Consider the following 24153-nt stretch of genomic DNA (forward strand, 5'->3'; position numbering starts at 1 on the left):
TATCTAAGAAGACAGCTGTGTAATCCTGTATCCCTCTCCAACCCCTTGGCACTGCAGATACATGTTTCTGGCTTTTTGAACAACAGTCAAATAGCATTCCCCACTTTGCAAAGTCCACAAGGCCACAACTTGGAAAATCAGGAGGACAAAATAGAGCTGTGTTTATACATGGGCCATAGCAATTTTTTCTCTATCTTTAAGTCACTTCCATTATCTGCGATACTGGTTGGTGTGGGAAAGACTTGTAGTAAAAAAGTAAAATTATTTAAAAGTTAGTAAAAAAAAGTTTTGTGCCAGGACTTTTTACTCAGCCTGTTTAGTAAAATCTATTAGGCCATCACTTCCTTTCTGAGTAATATAGTCATAACAAGTCTTAAAAATACATATTGTACATAACTAGGCCAATGAGAGAACTTTCATTTAAAAACAAATTTGGAAGATACAGTTACTGCCTGATTGGTTTGTGCAAGTATTCTTGTCATAAGAGGCCCCTTTAACATCATGGAGAATCTTCAGATCCAAAGGGCAAGTACAAACCTAGAGAATGACATGAAGAGAGAGAGAGAGAAAAAAAAGGACATATTGGAATGAGAATGGAGATCCTTGCTAAGGAAATAAGCAGACTGGCCCAGCAATTAGGCTATTTAACCTCGTTTAGAGTTTTGTCCAGACACAGTGTGAGACTAGGCTTACAGTACTGTATTATGTCTGTTAAAGAGAGAGAGAGAGAGAGAGAGAGAGAGAGAGAGAGAGAGAGAGAGAGAGAGAGAGAGAGAGAGAATTGTAATTGGTTTAGTCCTCCGGCATCCGTCCTGCTATTTGACCACCGCTTTTCCATTGTAGACTGTAAGGCACCAGAAGCAATTAAGTAGAGGATCAACGTAGGCAGACAGGTGTGCCCCGGTCACTTTCCTTCCTTTTTCTACACTGCTCATATTCTCTGAATTTTATACAAAGCTACTCTGGAAGCAGCCAATGAATAGGGGTTGGGGGTGGGGGAATCTGAAGATTGTCAATCCTCCCAGGAGATGCAAACAGATTCCTGAATAAATCTTTGCAAGATATTAAAAAGCGATCTCAGATCTCAGACGTAGTTTTCCATTCTAAGCATCAAAAACATAGGGCTAGAAAAATAGATGTCCAAGTATTGCTTCTATTATCCTGTTAGCATTAGAAACAGGCAACTTACCACGTCCTCGACCCCCACCCTGTTGCCGAAGAGGCTGGCTGAATTTTGCAACATGAATTCGAAGGGAGAGTATTTGCAAGATCTCTGAAACTATAACATCCCCTCGGAAGAGGCTTCCCCACCTGTCACCAGCTGGACCGTCTCCACGGAGGGCGCCGGGCGCACCACCGCCACGCGTCGCTGAGGTCAGCCTCTCGGGGCTTGGGAGAGCTCTTTTTTATTCTAAATTACAGACTCTGCAGCCACCGGATATCCTCGCTGCAGAACTGGCAGTAGCCATGTGGCTGCACTCGCGTTTCCTGACAACCACTGCATTATTTCCACTAAATATCCTGTCTCGGGCTGCTCGCCGTGCGACTCCTCTCGCCCGCCACCCATCCACCGTCGCCCCCCAGCCGGTGGGCAATCCCCCGACTGCGCCCAAACAAAGCGAAGCCCCCAGATCCCCCCCCCCAAAAAAAAAAAAAATATATATATATATATATATATATATATATATATATATATATATATATATATATATATATATATATATATATATATATATATATATATATATTAAAATCGCACTTGGCGACAGTCCCTGTAAGTCACAGCCGCGGAAAGTGCCTGCGCCCCGCACATTAGGGCCGACTCGCAGCCCTGAGCTCCGCGCCGGGGCGGGGCGCCCGCATTGTCCACGTTCCCGCACCCGCACCCGCCTGGCCCGCCCCCCCTATCGGCGGCTCACACGCGCGCAGGGCGAGCGGCGCGCCCGCCCGGGGCTGGAGCTGCAGCAGCAGCTGCCGCGGCGGCGGGCGGGGGCGGGGGCGGCGGCGGGGCGGGCCCGGCGGGCGGCGGGGGCGGGCCCGGGGCGAGGCAGCCCGGGCGCCAGCGAGCGGCGAGCGCGGCGAGCACCGAGGGAAGCGCGAGCAGCAGGCAGCATGGCGGGGCCCCGGCGCCCGCAGCCCGGCTGCTCCTGCCGCACCGCCGCGGCCGTGAACCTCCTGCTGGGCGTCTTCCAGGTCCTCCTGCCCTGCTGCCGCCCGGGAGGGGCTCAGGGACAAGGTCAGTCTCGCGCGCCGCTCCTCCGCTGGCTTTTCCTCCCCACCCTGCCCGCTCCCCCCCCCCTCCCCCCTTCTCTTTCTCGTAGGGAACTGCTGAAATCTATTAGGGGACGAGGGGAGGAAAGGGAAAGGGGCAGGAGGAGGAAGGAAACCCCATAGCTAGAGGTTGCAATTCTTGGCTGATAACATTTCTTCTAACCGCGGCGTGTCCCCTCCCGCGCTCCCCGCCCCCATGCAAACAGAAAGCTGGGACGTCGCGGGGCTTTGGGGGGGACCGTGCGGACCGCTAGCCGCGCGCGCGCGCGCCCCGGAGCCTTTGTGCGCGGGGGCCCCCCGGCACCCCGGGCGCAGCCCCCGCTTTGTGCGGCGCGCGCTAGGGCCCCGCCGCGGCCCGGCTTCCTGCAGCTTTGTTTCCCGAGCCCGGCCGCCCGGGGACCCATCCTGCAGAGACAGAGATGCCCGCTCCAGATGCTGCGGGATGCGGGCGTCCATCAGCCCCCCGCGGGACGGCCTCCGATCGGTGCCCCCAGCACCAGACGGGGAGCACCCCGGCCCTGCTAGCGGTCGCCTCTCTGACACTGGGACCGCCGGCTTCCACCCCGTCCATTGTGCTCCTAGCCTGGGCTCCCTTCTCGGGTGGCCTCCGTTTGTAGAAGGAAAAGGGAGACTTGTTTTTGGTGAGGCGGGTGCAGAGGGGACGGTAGGGAAACAGGAAGAGCGTTTCTTTTCCGTGCATTAAAAAAACAACAACAACAAAAAAAAACTCGGTGTGTGTTTTTTTTTGGTTCGTGCAGCGATTGAGCCCTTGCCGAACGTGGTGGAGCTGTGGCAGGCAGAAGAAGGGGAACTCCTGCTGCCCACTCAGGTGAGGACGATCAGGTGACAGGGCAGGGTGTGGGGGAGGTAGGGGTGCGAATGTGGAGAGGCCAGGAGGCCGCCGGCCCCCCGGTGGCACAGGCGCTCGGGCCACTTTGCAAGGCAAATAAACGGTCGGGCCAAGCCTGAACACCTGGCAACGGTGGCCTTCCCAGCCTCCGCCCGCCCCATGTGACAGGGCGTGAGTCACGCCCGCCCCAAGTTCAGGAGCTGGGAGCTGAGGCCACCTCAGCAGGGCCGGGCCTGCTGCCCCGAGGGAAAGGGCGGGCCCCTGGGCCAGCTGTGGGCCTGGGTGGGCGAGGGAGGGAAGCGTGCCCTGTTCTTGAAGCGACCTGGTGCCGCCGTGTGAGTGAGGACCACAGGAATACTGATTTCAGAAATGCTAGAGATGGTACTTGCCCTTATTGTTAAGTAGCTTTGGGATGAAGATGTGACTTGAAAGGATTGTCATCTTGGATTCCTGTTAGAATACAACTTGAATTTCCTACTTGGGGTTTCCTCCCCAGATAATACGATGATTGCATTTGGAAAAAATAAATACCAACATTTTATTGGAATTTGTGGCATCCTCACAGGGTTTACTGCCACAGTAGACACAGTACTGCAAAGCTTTTTGTGTTGAAGGCTTAACTTTCAGGAGAAATTCTCATGGACTGAAGGTGTGCACATGTAAATATAATATTGGTGACTGTTTTTCAGCACGGACAGTAGTGACCCTAAGCACACTTTCCCCTCTTTGTGGAGAAGTGGTTTGAGTTATAAAGGGATATTCAGCTTGGGTGCCACCGTTTTTAAGATGTTCATTACCGCCACACTGGTGGCAGCACTTGGTTCTATGCTGTCTCTTGAGGCTGTTTAGAAAAACAGGATCTCTAGCTATCACTTCACTGGCCAGGCTGTGCAGTTTTCCATTTCCATGTTCTTCCTCCTGTGTGAAGCATTTAGAGGGCTGGTTTTGAGATATGTGGAATATTCATTTTTAACCAGGGCTAATAAATAACAGCTTCAAGGCAGAGAGGTGATTTTTAGAGGAACTTTTTTTTCTGGACCTGCCCTAAGGCCAGGAGGCTGAATTAGACCAGCCCTTTGAAAAAAAGCCCCAGCAGGATGGGGAGCAAATAGCCTGCCTTCATCGTAAAAGTTTTTATTCCCAAATGGAGTTTTTCCCTGATTATAAATAACAGATGTGTATTGTGGAAGGTTTGAAACATATCAAAAGATAAAATGAACAAATCAGAAATGGCTCATAACCCTACGGAGAGAGCCACACTTAGCATTTGGTTTAGTGTTAAAAACATACAATTATATTTGTATAGATCAGAGTCGTTCGGGAGCGGCATGAGTGACATTTGGGGCTGGAGAATTCTTTGGGGTGAGGGGCTGTCCTGGGCCCTGGAGCATGTCAGGCAGTCAGAGCATTTCTGCCTCTACCCACTAGATGCCAGTGGCACTCACCTCTCCCTCTCGTCCCCCCAGCTGTGACAGCTAAGCATGTCTCCAGAAGTAGCCAAGGGTCCCCGGGGAGCAGAAGGGCCCCGGTGGAGAAGCCCTGCTGTATAGCTATATGCATTTGCTTTTTTACTCACTTGCAGCCTCTGCCTCTTACTGGTTCGTGCTGGAAGCCCACCTATGCTGAAGAAAAGGAAAGGATAGGCTCTGATTGATCCTGGCGTTAGTTGAAGATTTGGTCACTCTGCTGAGAGATGGAAGTGTCCCGATAGGATTTTATTATAGGCTCAGGCATTGTTTTATGACATTCTTAATTTCTGGCTTTGTTTATATGTATAATACACTTTGTTTTGGTAAAAAAGGCCTTAGAATTTAGGAACTGTCTTTCTGGAGTACTCACTATAGGAGCATTTATGTAGCTAAGCTACCTTAATGAAAGCTGTAGTGAAAGTGAAACTGGTATTCAAAGCAATTTTCTAAATACTTCATCTCTATATGAGTTTCTTTTAGGGACTTATCCTGCATATACCTGGGTGAGGTGAGGAAAGATACAGATCTATCTATAGTTATCTATTTAAACTGCATTGTATGTATATATATCAAAACTGCATAAATATACACACATATAGTATAGCTATATCTTACATGTATATAAAAACTACAGAGTTCTGAAGAAAGTTATTTTTAGGGAATTCTTCTCAAAGTAGTTTGAATTTTTTTCAGAAAAGCTTCCTCATGTGTGTCATGAAGTCCGACAGGAAGATAATATTTATAGGTGTTATTTAAATTTGAGGGTTTTCTGCTTACTTAGCTTGTACATTGGGTTCCTTTCACTTAGGAAGACCCAAAGATGGCTTCAGAAGCTAAAATTTTAAAATTATAGTTGAAATAGGAGTATCAGAAGATGTGGCATTTAAAAATCAAATACATTTGCCAACACTAGTTATATATACACAGTTATTTATTTTGGAAATGTTTTCTGTTGATTGGGCCTTTTGTTTTCTAAAAGGTCTCTAAGTGATCGAGAATTTTAGTAATGCACCCTTAGTAAAACCAAATATAATAATTGAATTGTTTTAAACTGCCAGACCCCCCTGGCCAGCTTTCCAGGATTTGACTCCCTGCTCCACCATTTTTCACCTCTCTGACCTCTGTTTTTCTTCACCTGCAAAATGGGGGCAATAATGGAACTGGGTAAGCACTTACTATGTGCTGCCTGCGACTTTGGCAGTATCCACCTGCCCCCCAACGATTTGGTCATTGGAGAGCATGGAACAGCTTTCCTGCTTTGAAGGGGCTGAGCTGTGCAGACAGCTCAGGACTGTTCTGTGCCCTCCAGTTGGACAGATAAATGGTATTATTTATATCTTTTTGTTATATGCTCTTTTATGTTGTATAATAGTTTGGTGTAGGAAGATAGAAACTATCCATTGTGATAATGAGAAGGAAGGAAAAAACCGTGGTTTTCTTCTTAGGTTTACAGAATTTGTCCTTTCCTTTGACTTTGCTTCATGTGACCACGTGTTATCGAAAGTGGTGGTGGTGGTGTAGAAATAGCATGTGCAAGAAGTAATTGCATGTGTGCAAGAGACTGCTTTGCCCAACTTCTTACTTCGCCTTCAAGGTCAAAAACCTTCTGTGATTGCCTGCCGTCCACTTGACCTGCTCTGGCTCTCAGGGCCTTCCGCATTCTGACCTTGACGGTTGCTCCTGTCAGTCCCCTGGGACACTTAACGGTACTTCAGCCCGAGTCTTGGCCGAGGAGGCCCAATACGTTTCTATTGAATGAAAGAACCGGTGCTATTGCCCTGTTCTTTGAACAGGGTCGGTCCTTCTGACTCCTAACTTGGCAGTGGCACCTTCATTTCTCCCTCTTTAAGTTTCTTGAGTGTCTGGATTTTTTGCTTTGTCTTGTTGCCCCAATGTAACCACAATGTTCTGTATGCAGTAGACACTCAGTAGTAGCCCGTGAGTTCTTCCTGGGAGAGGAGAGGCCGTTGTCTCTGTGTTGTCCAGTTCCCCAAATTTATAGGGTATTCCGTTCTGAAGATGGCAGGCCAAATGCATGAAGCATTGGTTTCCTATTATTGTTTCATAATCACATTTTTGTATCAGTTCTAGAAGCTGGAAGGGCAATCTTGAATGTGTTCTTTTAATCCCTTCAGCCTTAGCTGAGATGAGCAGCTTCCTCTGGATTCCCTGGCTTAGGTCCCTGACCTGGGTGCTGAGTAGGAGCAGCTGGAACCCATGAAGCAGACGCTCACTGGTCTGGTCTGGGATGGTAGGCCCCCTGCTCCTCTGGCAAACACCTTGCAGGGGGCCTGGCACTCGGAGGCCCCTGGGACCTGCCTTTAAAAATCTCAAGTCTGGTTAAATTCACCCTCTGAAGCCTGAGTGAGAGTAGATAACGGAAATTGATAGAAAGTGAAACAGGAACTGGGACACTGACTAGGAGACTTCATTATCTCAGGTACTGTGTGATGTAACGGCATCTTGCTCCAGTCAGCAAATCATTAACGGGTATTTGGAAATCTTTTTGTCATAGAGATTTATTTTTGTTTTAATCTACTTCCAATATCAATACTAAAAATAATGGCGAACACGGGTTGGAGACTAACCGGTGTTGTTTAAGCACTTGATGAGTATTATCTCGTGCTAATAGGTTAAGAAGTAGGGATTAGGAAGACCTGATTTTACAGGTGAGGAAATGGAGCTCACAAGTCATCATAGCGCTTGCCCAAGGCCTTGAGAAAGTGGCAGTGGTGCAATTTGAACCCAGGAAGTGTTTGGCTCCTGAGCCCATGCTTTTGGCCACTACAGCATTGTGTGAATTTTAGCACAGCCTGGCCAGGAAAGGTATTATTGTGATAAAGTTCCTGGGTCTGAGGGAAATAATTTTCAGGTTCTCTGTTTTGATTTAGAAAAATTTGCTTCATGAAGTTTTCAAAAATAGTCATATCCAGTAGTATTTTTAAATTATCTTTATTAAAACATTTTTATTGAGGTATAATTGACATACAGCATTCTATTAGTTTCAGGTGTAGAACATAATGCTTTGCTATTTGTATATATTGTAAACTGATCACCTCAGTAACTCTAGTTAACATCTGTCTTGGTACATAGTCACAAAATGTTTTTTCTTGTGATGAGAACTTTTAAGATTTATTCTCAGAGCAACTTTCAGATATGCAGTACAGCAATATTAACCATAGTCACCATGCTGCACATTATTTACTTATTTTATAACTGGAAGTTTGTACCCTTTGACTACCTTCACCAATTTTGCTGACCCCCACCCCTGCCTCTGGTGGAGGGAGCAGATTACAGGATTTGGTCCCTGCCTTTTGAGAGCTTGGTGTTACTGGGGAGATAAGGCTGGTAATACCCCGAGATAGCAATCAAGTGATGAAATGAAGAAACTAAAGGCAGAGTGTATGGGGAGTTGGTGAGAGACCTGCATTGGGGCTGAGCCTGGAGCCTCGCTCACATGGATGAAGGCTCCGAGTGTTTTATGCTGATGTTTTAACACAGAGCCCAGAGGCCCTGCTACAGCCTGGCTGTGGAGATTGTGATGGGTATGTCAAGGTCCATTGCCAACCGCTCAATTCCAGGCTAAGGAGCCTGGGATATATCTGACTTGAAGCTGGGGAGCCATGGGAGGTTCCTGAGCAGAGAGTAGCACAGTGACATTGAATGCTGGGTCCACATCCTGTGGGTGTAAGTGATTGATGTTGAGGAAGATTGGCCTTACCTGACTCCCAGGATGGATGGAAGGCTTACATCCTAAACAGAGCAGAAAGCCCCATCTGTGGTGGTCATGCAGGCCTGGGTGGGTGGGTCATTGTGGTTGGAGTGAGGGGAGGAGAGCAGTGTGCTGGTGACCCTAAGCATTGCCTGAGAGTCAAGGAGTGCCGTAGTGTCTTTGACCGGAGGAGACCAGTTAGAACAGAAACCGCCTGGCAGGGGCCCTGGTGTTGGTAGGCCTGAGGTTGGTGACTGTTTCTGGGGAGACAAAGTGCACGCATCCTGGAGGCAGCTGTGAATGAGTTCACCCACACACGTGGTGGAGTACCTCCCATGTGCTGTGCTGACTAAAACCAGGCCAGTCCTGGCTCCCGTGGAAAGAGGGAGGAGGCATTCACTGAGTATCTGTAACGTGTGATTGGGGGAGACGTTGGTGCTGGAGATGGGGATTTGGGCCCCATGGTTTCAAGTGTGGATTAACATTTGGAGGCAATTTGTGTGGAGGAGTCTAGGCTCGGGAGACTGGCAGGGATGGCGGTGGGGTAGGGTTGGGGTGCGGAAGAGGGCATTAGACAGTATTACCTGGAGAGCCAGGGCTCAGATAGAAGCTGGAGGAACAGGAAGGGTCCGTGTTCCTGAAGAACCCTGGCAGCAAGTTTCAGTGTAGGATTTAATTGGATCTGCCCTCTGTTTCTGTTTGAAGAGACTTTTTTTCTTTTTTTTTTTACCTGTTTCATGACACTCACGGTCAGATTTTTGGATGGTAAGTCTGGGAGAAGATTTTGGAATCACTTTGGAGTGATTTTATGCCACTTATAACATTTATCAGCCTTCTTACCTTGATGTCAAAATACATCAACTGTTCTGAGTGAAACATTACATTTTCTACATTTGGGAATTTTAATTATCAATAAACTTCATCTCGTGTGATTAACCGGAAACATTTAAAAATGCCTTTGGAGCCGGGACCGGTTTGGCTCAATGGATAGAGTGTCGGCTTGGGGACTGAAGGGTCCCGGGTTCGATTCCGGTCAAGGACATGTACCTTGGTTGCAGGCACATCCCTGGTAGGGGGTGTGCAAGAGGCAGCTGATCGATGACGCTCTCTCATCGATGTTTCTAACTCTCTATCTCTCTCCCTTCCTCTCTGTACAAAATCAATAAAATATATTTTAAAAATAAATAAATAAAAATGCCTTTGGAGAGAAGTGATGTCAAAGTAGTTTTGAGATTATGTTCAGATTGTAATTTTAAACAGGTAAAGTGCTTACAACGAGTACATGAGGGATCACTTGGCAATTTTAGCAGTCTCCGTACTAAAGTTATTCTTTCTTTCAGTAAATATTGTATTTATTGAGTGCCTGCTGTGTGTCGGCATGATTTTAGACATTCATTACAGAGTTCATCACCCCTGTGAGATCTGAAGAACTCTTGCTTTTGGAGATTTTGTGCTCCTTTGAGAAAACTAAAGCATGTTCTTTTTCGATAGGGTGATTCTGAAGAGGATATGGAGGAGCGTTCTCAAGAACAGAGGTAAGAAAAAAAATGGCAGCGGATACCTGATAAATTGCCCTGCCCACTTTGGATGCTATCTGAAGACTTGGATAAGTGCATGCTTATGTACTTAATATTCTTTGTAATGTACTTCTCTTGTTGGCATTTGGGGTATTTGTACTCCTAATAATATAGCCTTGTTTGAAAATAAGGTTGTACAGAAAGCTGTTAAAACACACACACACACACACACACACACAACCAACTTCATTTTTCCCATGGCATGCTTACATCCTTCGTCTTGTTCACAAACATCTATTGAGCATCATGCGCTGTACTGGGTTTTATGCTGGACATAAAACACTGAACAAGACCTGTGTTGTGTGTAGTGGGGGAGTCAGGCATCACTGTAAACAAAACAAAATAGTTTCGCTGTTAAAAGAACCATCAAGGATTAGATTGTTGTGATAGAGAATAATGAGTTGGACGGGGTAGTCAGGTGAGGCTCCTCTTGGCAGGCGACATTTGAACTGAGGTCTGGAGGATGTGCAGGAGCAGCCATGCAGCAAGTAGAGGGAGCGTGCTCTGGGCAGGGGGTGGACAGCAGGTGCAAAGGCCCTGAGGTGGGAAGCATTGCCAGCAATCCAGGAACTTGGAGAAGGCCAGGTGATAGTGAGATGTGGTAGGACCTTAGAGGTCACAGTAAGGAGTTTGAGTTTTATTATTATTATTATTTTTTAATATGTGGAGTGAGTTATTAAAGGATTTTAAGCAGCGGGTAGTTGTTGAATGGTGTCATCCGCATTTACAAGAGAATATTTTCATTATGAGGCAGTCTCAGTCAGTTGACAGACAGGGATATCTGGTCCCTCAGAGGCACTTGAAGACTCAGTGGTATCTGGGCACAGGGATAACTCCCAGGGAATCGGATTTTGGATCCCCAACACCCACATTTTCTCAAAAAATTGATCTGTTTGAGGTTGCAAGTTATCCTTCTCCACTTGACAAAAGAAAAGCAGCCTTCTCACCCAGCACCAGTCCTACCGTGTGCTTCATCTTGGGCAGACAAAGGAGCAATCTGAACTACTGATATTGGTCAGGAGAAAGTGATCGACCCACTCTGATAGGATGGCAAATTCATTTGTAACTCTCTGATAGTTTTCAAGTGTTGACTTTCAACAAAACCGAAGGAGGACCCAATCAAATTGGCAGTTGCTAGATCATCAGAAATTATTTTTAATGATAGATCTCTGTGATTTTTGGATACAACATTGAGAGAGCTTAGAGTATATAGGGATAATGCTCCACCAAAGCTCATTTCATTCACAACTATTTATGTGAACTAGCTTTTTCAGTGCTTACACTAAGGAGAAAAAAAAAAAACAACAAAAAAAAGGCGAGGAAACTGAGATAAAATGGATGCTGATTAACCCACCTCATCCTAGTAATAAGTGATATTCACATGGACCAATGGGGGTGGGGTTGAAGGCTGTTTTATCTATCTCAGAAAAGGATGCATTTTTCAATAGAATTTGACATGTTTAATTACCTATCAAAATTTGTAAAAAATACATAAATAGTTATTTTTTTTTGGTTTGATCAATCGCATACTAATAAAAATATGATAATTCAGAAGAAAAAAATTTAACACTTAGACCTTACAGTCACAGAAAAATTAAAAACAAACCAACAAATTTTCAATTTGTACCCATGTTTTTGTTGCAGAAGTCTTTGAACATAAAGGTAAATGAGGTTAAAATCCCTTGAGAAAACATCCAGCAATATAGGAAAGCCCATTTGTGCGATTTTTGAAAATGGAAGATGATGGATATCATTGCAGTGGTATTTAGATTTCATTGAATATATTTTAAAAAGTGATTGTGAGTTTTATTTTAAAAAATGCCGACATTTGCAATATTAACTTCCCAGTGACCATTTAAGTTCGGCGTAACATTTTCAGTTATGACAGCGCATCTACGGGGCAGAGTTCGGCGCCTGTTACAATCCTGTTGGGGTAAATGGGAGCAAGGGAAGGTGAGGAGGAATGGGGATGCTGTTTCAGGCCAGGCTGGCCCTAGTGGAGGTGGAGGGATATGCAATGCTCTGAGATGGATTTTTGGGGTGGGACAGACCCATTGCTTGCTGAAGCAGATGTGGAGAGGGAGGGGGAACAAGAGAAGTCCTGGAGGGCTTCTGGCATTTGGCTGGAGCATCTGGGGAGGTGGTGACTGGGATGGGAAAGGATTTCGTGGGAGGGAAATCAGGCTGTCTGGTTGGTTGTCTCCTAGGAATCTCAGACTTGATAAGACACGTCCACGTGGAGCTGGCAGGTAGGCAGGTGATGATGTGTGCTGAGCCGGGGAGGCCTGGCTGCATCTCCGGGGGTGGGTGTGCCGGCCTTAGAGAGCCTGGTGGCATAGGATTTGGAGTTTGTTCAGCTCCTTTTCAAACACAGTTCTCTTTTTTTTTTTATTAATTAGAATTCATTTCTTTTTTTTCACCCATTTTCTGTCCCACTGGAAAGTATTAGTAGACTTTATCCGTATTGGTCCTTTGGCACAGTGTCAGATTATCAGAGGGGAGGTGAGGGGTGGGGAGAATTGTGTCAGTGAACTAGAAGAGTGGCTTCCAAACTTTTTGACAGTGACCTGTGGTAAGAAATACTTTTTACATCATGATACTGCTTTTTTTTTAACTTTAAAAAAATATATTTTATTGATTTTTTTATAGAGAGGAAGGGAGAGGGATAGAGAGCTAGAAACATCGATGAGAAACATCGATCAGCTGCCTCCTGCACATCTCCCACTGGGGATGTGCCTGCAACCAAGGTACATGCCCTTGATTGGAATCTAACCTGGGATCCTTCAGTCCGAAGGCTGATGCTCTATCCACTGAGCCAAACCGGTTTCGGCTCATGATACTTCTTTTTACTTGCTTATCCGAAGGCCTGTTTGTGGATGTATGGATGTGTACATGAATGCTTATGTATTTATATAATAGTGCTTACCCTTACTACCTGTGGTATACTGTTTTCTGTTGTTGTTTTTTTTGTGGTTAAATATATACAACATTTATCATTTTCACCTTTTACAAATATTTTTTAATTGATTTCAGAGAGGAAGGGAGAGGGAGAGAGATATAGAGGCATCAGTGATGAGAAAGAATCATTGATCGGTTGTCTCTTGGAGCCCGCCCCCCCCTCCCCCACCCCAGGGGATTGAGCCCACAACCCTAGGCATGTGCCCTGACCTCCTGTTCCTAGGTCGAAGCTCAACCACTGAGCCATGCCGGCCAGGTCACCGTTTTTAAGTGCACAGTTCTGTGACATTGAGGGCATTCACAATGTTGTGCATTCATTACCACAATCCATCCCCAGGACTTTTCTAGTTCATTAAAAAAAAAAAAAAAAAAAAAAATGCCAGTTGCCAGCCCTGGAGTTTAATTTTAAAACACCTTAACCACAATTCACAGTTTGACCAACACTGATTTATATAGTATTTTAATCTTCCTGATATCAAATATTCCAGTATTTTACTGTTACTTTATCTCTAGTTGCTTTTTTTCAACTTGATTTTCACGCCACTTTGTTTTCTTTTGGCTTTTTTTGGTTGAGATTTGATTTTTATGCGTAAAGACAAGATCATGACATGAGTTGGAGGCTGCTATTAGAAAAATCCTCTTTGTGTAGGTTCTGGAATTCTCTCCAGGAAAGATGTCTGTAAATGCGATGCCCTGTGATGGTAAATACATCCCCCAAGTACTTACTGTTCATTTATCCCTACTGTGCAGTTGTGATTTCTTTTAAATGAAAAATTTAATACCCCCAAAGCTCATATAATGTCTTGTTACTTTTACTTATTTAAATTTTCATTGTTGAGAATCTTACAAATGTCCCCTTCCTTTCTCCCCTTTGCCCCCTCCACCGGATTCCCGCCCCAGGCCTTCGTTTCCCTATTGTCTGTGTCCACAGGCAATGCATATGTGCATATAGGTTCTTTGGTTAATCTCTTCCTGCCCTCCCCCACTTCCCTCTGAGATTCTTCAGTCCTTTTCCATGCCTTTGGTTCTATTTTATTCATCAGTGTATTTTGTTCATTTGTTTCTTTGTTCATTTATTTTTATTTTTAGATTTAATTGTTTATAGATATGTATTGATTGCCACTTTATTGTTCATATTTTTTTTTCTTTTCCCTCCTCATCCTCATTCTTGTCCTCTTCCTCCTCCTCCAGTACCCTTCAACATTTTATGTAATGCTGGTTTGGTGATGATGAACTCCTTTAGCTTTTTTTCTTCTTCTTGCTACTTTTAAAATAAACCTTTTGCTTTAGGATATATTTAGAGTTATAGAAAGCTGTAAAGATGGTAAGAGCGTACCCATATACCCCTCCCACAGTTTACCCTAATATTAATGTCTTACAGGGCTGTGATACATTTGTCACAGCCAAGAAACCAACATTGTTAGAGTACCGTGAACCAAACCCCACATTGGGTTTCCATAGATTTCCCCGAATGCCCCTCTTTTTGTCCAGGGAGCCATTCTCTCTAGATGCCACCTCCCTTTCAGTGATTGTGTCCTCCGAGGATCCTCTTGGTTGTCAGTTTGTCAGGTTTGTTTCTGAAACCCTGACAGTTTTGAGGAGGACTGGTCAGGTATTTTGTAAAATGCCCCTTAGTTTGGGGTTGTCTCGTGTTTTCCTTTGTGGTTAATCGGGGTTCCGGGTTTGGGGAGGAAGACCTCAGATACAAATTGCCATTCTCATCACATATCACAGGCCTGCCAGCAGCATGGCGGGCCCCTTTGATGGTGTCCGTGGTCTCCTGGCTGAGGGACTATTTGTCAGGTTTATCTGCAAAGTCATTGTTTGTCCCACGGCTTCCCATGCTCTACTCTGTGGAGCAAGTCACGGAGTGGAATTAAGCTTTCCCTGCATACTTTAGATTCCTTCTGTATGGGAGGTTTGTCTATTCTCCTTTATTTATTTGGTCATTTCCATTGCTATAGACTCCTGGATATTTATTTTATACTTTGGGTTATAATCCAATACTACAATAGATTTGCCCTGCTATTTTAGTGTCCTTTATCCTTAATCTTATATTTATGAAGTAATTAGTTTCTCCTTACACATTTCTCAAACATTTCTGATTTTCGCTTTAATTACTGCCCTACGGCGCCAACTCCTAATGACATTAGGATGGACTTGACGTCCGTAGAGCCAGCTCGGACGAACCACACAGAGTGGATGCGTTGTCTCTGAGAGGGCCCATATGGAGGACCGGCTACTCCCGGGGCCTCAGAAATAGATCTCACCACAGTACAGAGGCTCCGTGTATTCCCAGAAAGGTGGAGGCAGCGCTGACATCTGTCACCGGAGATCTCGATGGCGAAGAGGCTCCGTGTCAAACCCCCCCCCCCCCCCCCAGACTGCCCAGTGCGGGCCAGAAGCAGACACTCACTGTTCGTGCTGGGGTGGAGGGTTCCAGAGGAGCTGCTGTGATCTCAGACACAGTTGGGGAAAGCTTTCAGGGTAATTGGCCTCATTGAAGACTTTGTTTATATTATCTTGATTTCATCTTCTGCTAATGCTGTGTAATTGTAGTTGGCCGAAAGCCAGAAGAGCAATATTTGAAGAAAAGTTCTTCCCTCTTTCCTCTCCATCCCCGCTTTCCTCCGGGTGTTCTCAGATATCAGCGGTGATCTATTGCTCTGCTGAGAAAGAAAGGCTGCTGTTGGGGATGCGTGATGAGAGCAGATGGTGGCTTCAGCTCTTACTAGAATTGAACGCTCTCTGGGAAGCGGGGCTGGCTCTCTGGGCATCTCTCCGATAAGCCTGTTTGGGGTCTATTTGTTAGAATGTGAAAAGTTTTAAGCACTGGCAATGTATGAATAGAATATTGTTTCAGCTTTTAAAAATGGTTATAAAGAAGTCATAAATACCGAGTGGCTGGGCTCAGCGTCTGTGGCAGTTTTGTTTTTTAACGGTGCTTTTATCTGATTAGCAACGGCAGCAAAATGTGCTTTCCTGATACTGTTTACATCAGTTCACGGCAGACCCTGAGAGTCAGAACGTGAAGAGAATCCTGTTAACCTTTCAGCAGCACACTGAGCGATGTAACTGCGGACCAAAGAGGCTAATCTCTAGGGAAACACTCCTGTGGCAGAGGAGGGGGTCTCAGCCCCCGCGCAGGAACTGGCACTGCTTTTGACTTTGTTTCCCCTTCAGAAACTGAAGCTGTGTTTTCAGCACAACCCCAAGGTCCTGACCTGTTGATAGGATCTTACCTTTTGAACCTGAACATACCTCTCCAGGATTCCCCTGCGGACTGGTCTCCTCGTCCCTTCTGTCATTTCCCGAGGGGGTGCCTCCCACTCTCTTGGGTTGTTATGTAATTAACCCACAGGAGGAACCTGAGCTAGGAGTGTCCCCTCTGCCCAGGGTCTCACCTGCTCCGGTGCCCACAGAGACAGACCTCCCCTTGGCCTTCAGGTGCTGCTAGCTCAGTGTGTCCTCAACTCAGCTGTTGGGCTGGTCCTGTCTGCCCGAGTCCCCCCACTGCTCCTCCTCAGGCAGCCCCTATCTGGTGCATGGCCGCAGGGAGCATTCGTTTGCATAAGTGTCTGCCATCTCACACTCGCTGCCACCAGCAGATCCTCAGGTATGGCTGCGTCTTCTTCATGTGGTCTCCTGCCTCCTGGTGTCGCTCCCCAGCCTGTTCTCCACATTCCTCCTCCAGTCATGTATGCTAACCATACATCCTGTCCTGCCATTCCTCCCACAAACGGCCTTTTGTGCACTCCTCACCTGGGGATGAAGTGCAGAGGCCTGAGCTTGGCACAGAAGGCCTTTTGTGATGTCGGGCCCGCTCACCTCTTTCAGCCTGCCTTCTCTTGCTTCTCACTTCCCCTCATTCACAGGATCCCCCTCAACCCCCCCGCAAAACACTCGCTTCTTGCCTGGCCAACCTCTCTCACCTGACTCCACGCAGCAGCACGCAGGCCTCCCTGCACAGGGCACTCACCCCTCTGCTTTGAAATGGCTTTTGTCAGGATACCCAGGCTCCTGTCTGAGTCCCCATCCACTGACTTCCCAGCACCGAACCTAGGACCTAACACCCAGGTGAAGAGCTGCTAACGGGAAGGATGCAAGCTTCCCTTGTTACATTGGGACATGTTTTTCAGATCCAGGCCCACAAACCATGTTTGCCATTGAAACCACAGCCCTGACATTAGTATGAGGGGCTGCGGTTTTTGACTTGGGTTTTTGCACTTGGTGTGTCTTGAAAGAGAGTGGGCTGTAGCTCTCTCTAGGTGTGGCCCCTACTACCCTCTGCTGGTCGTGTGGCCCCGGAGGGCAGCACAGTGAATGCCTTTGTGGCTTCGCCGCCATCACAGTGCAACACGAATTTCCTCCGACTGTCATAGATCTCATAGTTTAGCTGTTCTCGTTAGAACACTAACTTTGATATACAGGGTTCTCGGTATATATTAAAGTTGTTTTCAAGCCACAAGAGCCTTGTTGGATTTTTCAGGCTGTGAAATTTTTAGCAAAGCTTTTGACATTTCTATCCATTGTTCAGGCCTCCATTGGAATCGGTGAGAAAAAGAGTACAATAGGATGAGAATCCTAATTCTGGTTTTCGCTGACATTTTTACTATTCCTAGATGTATCTTTTTTTTTTTTTTTTAATATATTTTATTGATTTTGTACAGAGAGGAAGGGAGAGAGATAGAGAGTTAGAAACATCGATGAGAGAGAGTCATCGATCAGCTGCCTCTTGCACACCCCCTACCGGGGATGTGCCCGAAACCAAGGTACATGCCCTTGACCGGAATCGAACCCGGGACCCTTCAGTCCCCAAGCCAACGCTCTATCCATTGAACCAAACCGGTTTCAGCCCTAGATGGATCTTTTTTATAGACTGGAGTGGTTAAGCGTGTGCTGATTTGTATCTTCGTATTGAAAAAGATGCTTGGACCCACTCGAATAATTTCAGGTGGATTGTGAAGAGTTAATCTAGAATAAAATAGGCAGAACACTTCATTCAGATTGACATTCCTGAGCCAAAAAAAGTGGAATCGCAGCCTGGAGAGGTGTGGGGTGTCCAGCACCAGGACTTCCGTGTTCCCTGGACGGGGGATTGCTGGTAGGAGGAGGGGCTGAGCTGGACGCTGAATGTCTGGCTCTAAGCCGGCTTCATTCTGACTGCCGCGGGGTGGCTTGACTGACCATTGCTGCTCGTCGCAGTAGGTCACACTAAAGGAACTCCGTGGAATCCATTCAATCAGGTGCATATCCTGAAGAAAGAGCGAGGCAGATTCAACAGCCCGGGAAGACATGCCCATGGAGTGACAACATAGTTATTAAAAAGTGCACAAAAGACTGTGAGAAGCTTATTCCAGATGGGTGAAGGTACCAGCAAGAGTGAGAGAAGAGAGTGGGTGGTCCTGACTGGGTAGCTCAGTGGGTTAGAGTAGGGGTGTCGAACTCAATCAGAGAAGGGGCCAAAATCTAAAATCCAGCCTAAATCGCGGGCCGAATGGTTTACTGAACAGTCATAAACTGACAATGTCATAAACTGACAGCGGAGTGCAGTGATGACAGCGCGGTGCGGGCCACATTGCAAGGCCTGGCGGGCTGGATTTGGCCCGCGGGCCTTGTGTTTGACACATGTGGGTTAGAGCATGCCCCGATACACCGAGGTTGCCGGTTTGATTCCTTATCGTGATAAGGGCACATATGAGAAGCAGCCAATGGAGTGGCAGCGATGCTGACGAGTTCTGTAAAGGGGGATTGGACCTGTGGTGACTCCAGCTTCTTATTGCTGAAGAAGGTGGCAGAGCTTGGGACTTCAAGGTTCAACGGAGAAATATAATTTCCCAAGGCGGTATGTCGAGGAACACCAGGATTAAGATAATGGGGTATCCTGGGAGCTTGTTACTTTAGTTTTAAAGGGACTGTCATCAGATTATTAGTTTGTTGTTACAATCCTCCACACATGAAATATGACTCTAGAGTAAGAGTGAGTGCCCGTGTCCCCTCTCCCCCCCAACACATGTAGTAAGAATATTTACTGTGGTAGTCTAGACAGTATTTCACAGATGTGCTCAATAAAGATTGTTTTAGGATTGCCTTTGTAACTAACTTACAAATAATACAGGGAAAAGTCTTATTTGTTTATTGTAGTTTTCCCCAAAGGAGTGGGGATGTAGTTTTAAAAAGTCTGCTGTGAGCATGAAAATGTTATGAAAATTGAAAATTTCAAAAATTTACTGAGAATTTTCCATGATTGAATAATTACTCATTGGTTGTTGCTTTTCTCTTTTTTTTATTCTCTTCCAAAAATCTTTTAGTAAAATTCTTGTTTCAGGAATAGTGGCCTCATGGCATTATTATTCTGTTCTATAAGATACACACACCAATCGGAGAAACATGGGTTTGGCGCCATTTCTGTTGTTTTTGCCCAGCTTATTCAGGTATTTCGTTCAGAAAACATGGCTCTGAAGGACATGTGGCTGTCGGCCTAAAAGTAAACTTCTGTAGGAAAGATGATTTGACACCTTTGAAATGTCCAAGGAAACCCACGGATGCATCTGAAGGTAGATCCCAGAGAAGAGCTTCAGCAAAAGCCTGTGGCCTCCCAAGTTGACCATCTTGCAAACGGACCCAGTTAGTAACTCCCATCGATGGCATGCCTTGTCCAAGGTTGACTTCAGGGCTGTGCTACCTTGTGGGTGTGGGCTCCTCTGGCTGCCACTAAGTGATTGATAATAGGTGAAGTCCGGTTTAAAGAACCATCCAGACAGTGTTCCAGTCAGTAGTCATGGCAGATTGTGTAATATTATTTTTTGGTGAAGTAACTCTTCGGGGCTCCTGATTAATCTTTGTCTGTTAAGATCAGACCATGCTAATCTGGTTAATCCATTAAAATTGGATTTAAGCAGTTGCTCTACTGTTCCACTTGCTTGTTTACAAAGTACTTTCCCATGCGTTGTCCTTAGGTAACCAGGTGCACATTCCCCTTATAGATGTGGAAACGAGTCCACAAAGGTAAAACCATCCAAGGTTACAGAGCTAGGAAGTGGCAGAACGGGCATGGACTCCGAGGTGTCTTCTCTCCCGATACACTTGTCCACCTTGTATCCAAACCGGAGGAGGTTGGAAAACCATTTTCCCAGTCACACATGCTGATTGCCTGCTCTTTGTAGGAGACTCAGTCTAAGATGGAAGAATTACAATTATGAATTAATAAGCCCTACCATTATACGGTTCCTAGCAAACTCCTGAAGAAGGTGGGCATGGCTCTTGTAAGAAAGACCGAGAGTGGGGCCTTCAGGAACCTGTGTGCTAGATAGAGTCTTCGGTTGTGTTTTGTTTTAATCCATACCCAAGGATATTTTTGCATTAATTTTTAAATAATATATATTTTTATTCATTTCAGAGAGGAAGGGGGAGGGAGAGAGAGAAACATCAGTGATGAGAGAGAATCATTGTCAGGGTGCCACCTGCACATCCCCCAGTGGGGATCAAGCCCTCAACCTGGGCATGTGCCCTGACCAGGAATTGAACTGGTGACCTGGTTCCTGGGTTGACACTCAACCATTGAGCTACACCTGTCTGGGCTCCATTAATATTTTAGAGACAGTGGAAGGGAGGCAGGGTGGGGTGGGGAGATAGCAACATCGATGTGAGAGACACACATTGATTGGGTGCCTCCTGCATGCACCCAGACATGGGCCAGGGATTGAACCTGCAACCCAGGTGTGTGCCCTTGATGGGGAACTGAACCCTCAACCCTGTGGTGCCTTGGGCCAGGGCAGATGCTTTATTTCTAAGTCTTGCTTACCCACTGACAGGACCTGGAAACTGCAAATCTGTCATTCTAGGGTCTTTTGTGGACCTCACGCTATGGCACTGGATGCTTTGAGGCTGCCTCCAGTCCTTGGGCGGATGTGTGATCCGGTTAGCTCCCTTTGCTTTGTGATTAGATACTGTCAGCTTCAAGTAATAGAAAGCCCTGACTCAACCCACTCAACCAATAAAGAATGCGTTATGTCACCTCACAAGAAGCCAGGAGGCAGGGTGGTGCTGGGTTGGTTTACTCAGCAGGTGAGCGGGCGCCAGCCGCCAGGTTATACCCACCTGTCTGTTCTGCTGGCTCAGGGCGCTGCCCAGCTGCTCTCAAGGCTGTGGGAGCACTGCAAGGCCTGCAGTCCTCCCTCCTGAACATGCAAAGGCAGGTTATAAGAACCTCTGTCATGGGTCCAAAATAGGTCCATTCTCACCTTGAACCACTCCCTGGCCTAGGGCGTGGTGGGACCCCTGGGGTTTGCTTTGTGCAGGGTTGACCTGGGCGCCAGGGAGTGGTGCTCACTGAATATACCAAGACTGTGTCCTTGCGGGAGAGGAGAGTGGATGGGGCTGCAGGGCAGCAGCCATGCCTGCAACGGAGGGACAAGCTTGTCACTGTGCTGAGTGGGGAATGAGAGAGAGGTGCAGGGCAGTGTTTCTCAAAGGCCCAGAATCTGCAGAATCAGCACCACCTGGGAACCTGTTAGGCCAGTTCTCGGGCCCCACCCAAGGGCCACTGAATCGGGAGCTCCGGGGGCAGGGCCCGAGATCTGTTTTAACAAGCCCTCCAGGTGATTCTGATGCCAGCTCAGGTCTGAGAACCATCGTTGTTCCAGGCTCAGGGTAAGACATCCTTAGATGCCTCACAAAGTACTTTTTTTGGTTGAAGCTACAATAATGAGAGGCAGAAATGGTGTTATAGGTAAAGCCATGGGTGGGTTTGGGAGACCGAGGTTGGCTTTCAGCTCACCCGCCCAGGATTTTAGCAAACCTGGAATACATAGGCATTCTTTTCATGTTATCAGGTTTCAGCTGGCGGATCCCGTTTTTTTCTAAAGAGAGTGCTGGCATGGTTATGGGGACGGGGGCAAGATTCCGGGTTGAGCGTTTGTGGCCACCCGTCAGGGTCCACCATGCCCTGGTATCCCTGGCCAACAGGTGGGTGAGGCCGTTGCAGGTCAGCTTCCAGGGGAGAGCCGAGGAACTTTCTCGGGGATAATCCACTCATTATAGGGGAAGTGAGTCTGGTGGAAAATCTTGGCCCAGTAACAAAAAGGCTCAGTTACTGGATGGGAGTGGCTACTCGCAGGACAGGGTGGTGTGTGTATACAGATCTCTCTCCTGGCACTGTTCCCTCTGGGCACGTGGCTGTGTGTGTGTGTGTGTGTGTGTGTGGAGAGAGAGAGAGAGAGAGAGAGAGAGAGGGAGGGAGGGAGGGAGGGAGGGAGAGAAATGAGCCCCTGTAGGGGGGTTGTTGGGGCATGTGGAAAGATGTTACTCAAGTAAAACTGAAAGAAGTGTTCTAAAAATTCTGTGAGAAACTGGGTGACTGTGTGGGCACAGCCCACACTGAAGGGAACTTCCACATCTTGCCTGACTCCCCCGCCCCCTGCCTCCGGTCTGAGATGCTTGCAGGAGGATCTGCAATGCTTCCCCGGGGTTAGGGCCAGAGCTGGAGGGAAGGGATAACATTGGGACAGGGGCCTGGGATGGCTGAGCCTGTCATGTGACCCGTTGGAGAGAAGAGGCCTCCCCAACCCAGCCACAGACTGGGATTCTCGGTGGCTCTTTCTTGGTGCAGTGGGAGCAGTGGCCACTGAGGGGGCGGGAGGAAGGAGGTCCAGAGGCATAAACCCAAGTTCAGGTGTGGGGTGCTAGTGTCCTCGGGCTGCCATAACGAAGTCCCACAAAGTGGGTGGCTTGGCACAGACATTTATCCTGTCTCAGTTCTGGAGGCCAGGCGTCTGAAAGCAAGGTGTGGGCAGGGCCGCACTCGCTCTGAATCTGGAGGGGATCCTTCCCCGCCTCTTGGTCGCTTCTGCTCATCACTCCAGTGTCTGTCTCTGTTATCACCTTGCGTTCCACCTGTGTGTCTCCATGTCCTCACATGACCATCTTCACCAGCCGTGCTTGGGGCCCGCCCTGCACCGGTATGGCCTGAGCTTAAACAATTCTGCCTGCAACAACCCTATTTCCAAATAGGCCACATTCTGAGGTTTTGGGGGTTAGGATTTCCATATATCCTCTTAAAGAGATATAATGCAGCCCAAACCATGTGGAAACTCATCCGTAAGCCCTGTGAGGGTCCCCTCGTCTCCTTTCCCTGCCCTCCCCCAACTCGGGGGCTGCGAGGAAATACTGTGGTATTGGGCCGGTGCTCTGTGCGTTTCCACTTCTAGCAGTGCGCAGAGGCCAGTGCTTCTTTGGAGTGTTAGTTCAAGGGCAGCCACTGCAGACCCCACAGGTTTTACGCCAAACCCATTGGACCTGGCCTTTTTGGTCAAATGGCTTCTGTTTGTAAGTTATTTCTTGGCATATCCAAGGTAGCTTTTGTTTTATTCACACAAAATTGTGAGCATGTGTGTGTGTGTGTGTGTGTGGGGGGGGCATTGCTTTTTTTTGTGACATTTTTTTTCTTGTGGGAAATCAGTGAGAAGATGGAGGAATATTTCAGGATACTGTATACTGAAGCTGAGCAAATGGGCGAAGCCTTGAAATCCGTCATACCACCTGCCTTTAAATAGAATTCAGAGAAACCCAGCCGCTGAGACCACTGCCAGGCTCCGTGTGTTGTGTGGTGTCCATGTACCTTGAACTTGTTTCATCCCCACTCTAAACTTGGCAGGTGAAGACCTGTGGGTTGACTCACGGTGAAGCAGATCCTGAGAGCCATTTATTGGTTGGGTGGGAGAATCCTTTGGTGTTTCCTGGAAATGTTTGAATCCAGATTAGTCTCTCTCTGCTTCCACGTACAGTATTTTAACTGCAATTATCTAGGTGTGTATAATAGTGCTAACCATAGGACTAGCTGCTGTGAATTTTAATACTTCACCTATACGTCTACGTTCAGGTGGATAAATGTCACATCCAAATTGCCTGTTACTTGACTTTCATGTAACTTAATTAGCAGATTCATGTTTTGGGAAAATCTGATCTGTGATCTCGAAATTGGTTACGGTTGGTGTAATTCCTGGTAATTAGGCGCCTTCACAGTGACTATTCTAGTCATTAGAGGGCTAAGGTAATTTGAGGTTGAAATGTGAGAGTGAGGCGGAGAAAACACTTGCTCTCTATTCCTTAATCTTTTAATCCATTTAACTTGGGTTGTAAATTCAGGCTTCGTTTTAATTGGGAGGGATGTGTAGGTAGTTGGGAAGGGGTTTCTTACTCACCACATTTGCCGTAATGAAAGGAGAAAGGTTATCTCGAATCGCCTAGGCCCCTTAACGTTATCCTGGGGTAAAAACGTTAATTTTTAAAACTAAGAATGCTCAAAGTTGTGTTGAT

The 24153-nt window shown here is 46.8% G+C and overlaps 1 protein-coding gene across 2 annotated transcripts in view; it reads left to right on the forward strand.

Annotated features, from left to right (window-relative positions):
- Window positions 1-2033: 2033 nt before the first annotated feature.
- Window positions 2034-24153, forward strand: part of TMEM131L (transmembrane 131 like) — a 137010-nt gene continuing 114890 nt past the window's right edge. For both annotated transcript variants that reach the window (XM_084884416.1, XM_084884417.1), the window contains exons 1-3: window positions 2034-2236; window positions 3030-3100; window positions 9794-9837. In XM_084884416.1, coding sequence (XP_084740542.1) covers window positions 2113-2236; window positions 3030-3100; window positions 9794-9837 — 239 coding nt within the window. In that variant the 5' untranslated portion in view covers window positions 2034-2112. The remainder of the gene's footprint in view (window positions 2237-3029; window positions 3101-9793; window positions 9838-24153) is intronic.

The sequence above is a fragment of the Pipistrellus hanaki genome, assembly GCF_964339955.1.
Source record: "Pipistrellus hanaki genome assembly, chromosome: 5".
Lineage (NCBI taxonomy): Eukaryota > Metazoa > Chordata > Mammalia > Chiroptera > Vespertilionidae > Pipistrellus > Pipistrellus hanaki.